The 4,411-nt window shown below is 44.8% G+C and overlaps 1 protein-coding gene across 1 annotated transcript in view; it reads left to right on the forward strand.

Annotated features, from left to right (window-relative positions):
• The window catches only part of LOC111955569 (apoptotic protease-activating factor 1), a 76,357-nt gene that overhangs the window by 2,181 nt on the left and 69,765 nt on the right, over window positions 1-4,411 (forward strand). The window contains 1 exon segment of the mRNA XM_070436413.1: window positions 3,931-4,128. Within this exon segment, the coding sequence (XP_070292514.1) occupies window positions 3,931-4,128 (198 nt within the window).

A 4,411-nucleotide genomic window follows, 5' to 3' on the forward strand; every position in this document is an offset into this window, starting at 1 on the left:
CCCCAAGGACCACCCGCACCCTCAGCCAGAGGCCCACCCTCACACACAAGCCGCTCCAACCAACCCAGCCAAACTCAGCTGTATCCAGTATAAGTTTGAACGTTGTAAGCAAATTATAATAAATGCTTGGAAAAATGTTTGTATGCAACTGCTTGGAAGGAAATATTATATTTGAATCATTTGTATGTATTCATATTATGTATAATCCATTATCATTTGTCAAGTAAATGTATGAACGTGATTGGATAATATATATATGCACTACTAGTAGCTTCATATGACATTGTCAACATTTGATATGGTGAAAATTTTGTCATTAATCATTTACATTATTTTGTTTCTGAGTTTGACAAACCATGCAACTCTAAGTGCCATGACAAAAAGGAACGCTGTTTTGCACTATGAGTCTATTTAGGGCCACTGTTTAGTGTCTTATCAGTATTGCAAGTGCAATACCAAAGATACTGAGCTAGCCTGCAGGCCTCACAAGTTTACAATGAACAACAAGCTGTCACCGTATCACCAGCAGCATACTCCCATCTGCTCGTTACAGTTCAAGTATGCTTTATCTCACCCTCTCTCACGTGTGCGCGAAACGCCACGCATTGGTCCATTTCAGACCGAGGGAAGTTGTTTTTTGTTATAATTCAAAGAAGACCTACTCATTTCAAAAATAGGTGGGGATTTTTGTCAAATTACATTATTTTGAAAGGAAATGATTATAATCCTGAGCACTACGAGTGTGGATAGCGAGCAAATAGATACATGTGAGTTTGTTTTATTTCCTTACAATTTGGGCCAAGTCTTATTACGAGTGAAGTATGTGCCACCTTCAGTTAAAAAGTGTTGTTCCTATCTGTTTTTATAAACATAAAAACATACAATGTTTGTTCTGCCTGTGAAAATAATAAACGTATAAAATAGCGTCTTGTTATGCATACTATATAGCACTTACAGACAGCTGCTCTGTAGTTTTGGAATGTCGGCTAGCTACACTGTGCTGTGTCCCACAGCTGTCAAATTAACCTTAGACCGTAACGTTGTAGTTAACTACAAAGTGCACAGTTAGCTACTTTATATATATATAAACTTGGTACGTGACTGAATGAAAAAGCCTGACAATCAATGTTCACTCTAAAGAGGAAATTTGCTAACTTCCTGAACTGAATCATCGCAATACTGGGCCAGTCAGTGCACGCAGACGTGAATGGAGGGAGATGGATAACAAAGTAGTCTCAATTGTTGTTTTTTCTGTTACAAATTAACGTTAGATGGTCAAGTCAGTCAGACTTTTTTCCATTCTCAACCACATTCATGGAGAAAAAAGTCACCTGTCCTTACGAAATATATTGCAGTCGATGCTGCAAATACTGGCCTCCAAAATACACACAGTCGACTGCAACTACTGCACTTTTTTTTTCTTCTACCCAATTTCGTGGCATCCCTTGTTAGTAGTTTACTGTCTTGTCTCATGATACAACTCCAAACGGCCTCCGGAGAGACGAAGGTCGATAGCCATGCGTATCCGAAACACAACACCCAGCCCAAGCCGCACTGCTTTTTTAACACAGCGCGCATCCCAACCCGGAAAGGCCAGCCGCACCAACGTGTAGGAGGAAAACAACGTGCACCTAGCGACCTAGTCAGCGTGCACTGCGCCGGTCCGCCACAGGAGTCGCTAGTGCGCGAAGAGACAAGGATCATCCCTACGGCCAATCCCTCCCTAACCCGGAACGACGCTAGGCCAATTGTGCATTCGCCCCAATGGACCTCCGGTCGCGGCCGGCTGTGACAGAGCTGGGCTCCGAAACCAGCAGAGTCTCTGGTGCACAGCTAGCACTGCGATTGCTACTGCACTTTTACTGCGAATTTTCAAAACTGCAATCTTTTTTTGTAAGGCAGCATTTTCAAATATTTTGATGGCACTGTAGTATTACAGGATCTTCATCATACTGTATATCTACCTATCGAGAGCTCTTATCAGTTTCCAGTCTTATTTTAGGTGGGGCACAGGAGTCACACTAAGAGGCAGCAGTGTTAGTAGTAGTACTGTCCTAGCTCCTGGTCTAGGGTAGTTACGTGACAGCTTGAGCCTTTCCTCAACGTATTATTGTTCAAGAGGCTCAAGCCACCCAAATAGCACCTGGAAGAGCTATATGCCCATACTAACATCCATCCATGCAACTTGCCTTTCCCCGCAGTTCCAATCACCTGCAAATTCACATCAACTTCCAGCCAGGCCACCCACCTGTGTGGTCGGACCAGGTCTGGCCCGTTGGCATGGATGCGATGATGGGAAGGGGCGCGGAGCTGCCTGCTTCAGTCACGCTCCAGCCTGGAGCAGGACATCAGGGCTTCCTACCTGATGGATCACATGATCAGTGACAGGGCGTGCTGACGGGGGACGAGGAGACAGGATCAGGAGCAAGGTGGGGTGAGGAGGTTGGGGGATACAGTGCAAACCCTTTTCATACACTTCCCTATGTGCATAGTGTGTAAGTGTGTAGTGATGATTAAGTTTAACAAGTGTTTGTTTTTTGAATTGGCCCCACCAACACTTTACAACGAGGCACGTGTCTGGGAACGATTGGTTCTGATTCCAAACAAACACCCTCATAAGAGGAAGGGGGAAGAGGAGGAAGAAGGAAGGGGAGGGGGAGAGACGAGATGTAGCCTGGTTACCTTCCTCAGGAGCAAGCTCAGCAGGGCCGCCGCCTGCGCTCTCCTGGTGGGCTTAATCAATGGAGAGAACAATGTGAATTTTTGAAACCACTTTATTGCTTTTCTTAAAACCGATCAGTTCTTTCAGATTGTCAGTAGTTTAAGTGTTTAAAAAGCCTGCAAATCTCTCTGACTTACCCTCTCTCTCTCCCCTCCTCTCCTTCTCCTCCTCTTCTCCCCTTCGCTCTTATGAGGGTGTTGTTTGGGAATCAGGAAACCCAGATCGTTTCCACACGTGCACTCGGTTGTGGAAAGTTGGTTGTGGCCAAACTTCAAAACAAAACACTTTTTATACCTAATCATCATACACACTTACACTATGGACATAGAGAAAGTGATATGAAAGGGTGCTACTGTACTCCCCAACCTCCTCACCCCACCTTGCTCCTGATCTTCTACCTCGTCACCCCGTCTAGATACTTTTGTACCTGTTTCCTCCAGCATCTTCACATGGTCCTTTGCTGTTGTTCTGGGATTGATTTGCACTTTTCGCACCAAAGTACATTCATCTCTAGGAGACAGAATGCGTCTCCTTCCTGAGCGGTATGACGGCTGCGTGGTCCCATGGTGTTTATACTTGCGTACTATTGTTTGAACAGATGAACGTGGTACCTTCAGGCATTTGGAAATTGCTCCCAAGGATGAACCAGACTTGTGGAGGTCTAACCAGACTTGTGGAGGTCTTGGCTGATTTATTTTGCTTTTCCCATGATGTCAAGCAAAGAGCCACAGAGTTTGAAGGTAGGCCTTGAAATATATCCACAGGTACACCTCAAAATTGACTCAAATTATGTCAATTAGCCTATCAGAAGCTTCTAAAGCCATGACATCATTTTCTGGAATTTTCCAAGCTGTTTAAAGGGWCAGTCAACTTAGTGTATGTAAACGTTTGACCCACTGGAATTGTGATACAGTGATTTATAAGTGAAATAATCTGTCTGTAAACACTTGTTGGAAATATGACTTGTGTCATGCACAAAGTAGATGTCCTAACCAACTTTCCAAAACAATAGTTTAACAAGAAATTTGTGGAGTGGTTGAAAAATTAGTTTTAATGACTCCAACCTAAGTGTTTGTGAACTTCCGACTTCAAGTGTGTGTGTGTGTGTGTTAGCGCACCTCTCTGTCTCTCTGCCATGTTTGACCCATCTGTTTATTCCATTGGCAACATACTGCATTTATATATAATGCTGTATTACCCTGTTCCAGTCCAGGGGGTGCTGAGTGAGGGCGGCGTGCCTCAGAGACCTGTGGTGTTTGTGAGCCGGCCAGCCCTGGTGAACCGGGTCAGGGAGAAGCTCTACCACTTGCAGAAGGAGCCCGGCTGGGTCACTGTGTTCGGCATGGCCGGCTCCGGCAAGTCTGTCTTGGCTGCGGAGGCAGTCCGAGACCACGCACTCATCACAGGTAGGTGGCTCCGTGGTGAACTTTTCCCTAGGTATAGATCTAGGATCAGCTTCCTCCCCCAATCCTAACCAAACCCAATAATGGGTCAAATGTCAAACTGACCCAAGATGCATTTCAGGAGGGGGGTTAATACATGTAGAGGATGCTCTTTTTCTCTCTCTCTGCATTCACTTTCTCTCTGTTTTCTCTTTGTCTGCATTCACTTTCTGTTTCCTCTGTTCTTTATCGCATTGGTCTCTTGACTGTTGTCTGTGTCTGTCATTCTCTCTCTCTCTCTCTCTCT

The sequence above is a fragment of the Salvelinus sp. IW2-2015 genome, linkage group LG3, assembly GCF_002910315.2.
Source record: "Salvelinus sp. IW2-2015 linkage group LG3, ASM291031v2, whole genome shotgun sequence".
Lineage (NCBI taxonomy): Eukaryota > Metazoa > Chordata > Actinopteri > Salmoniformes > Salmonidae > Salvelinus > Salvelinus sp. IW2-2015.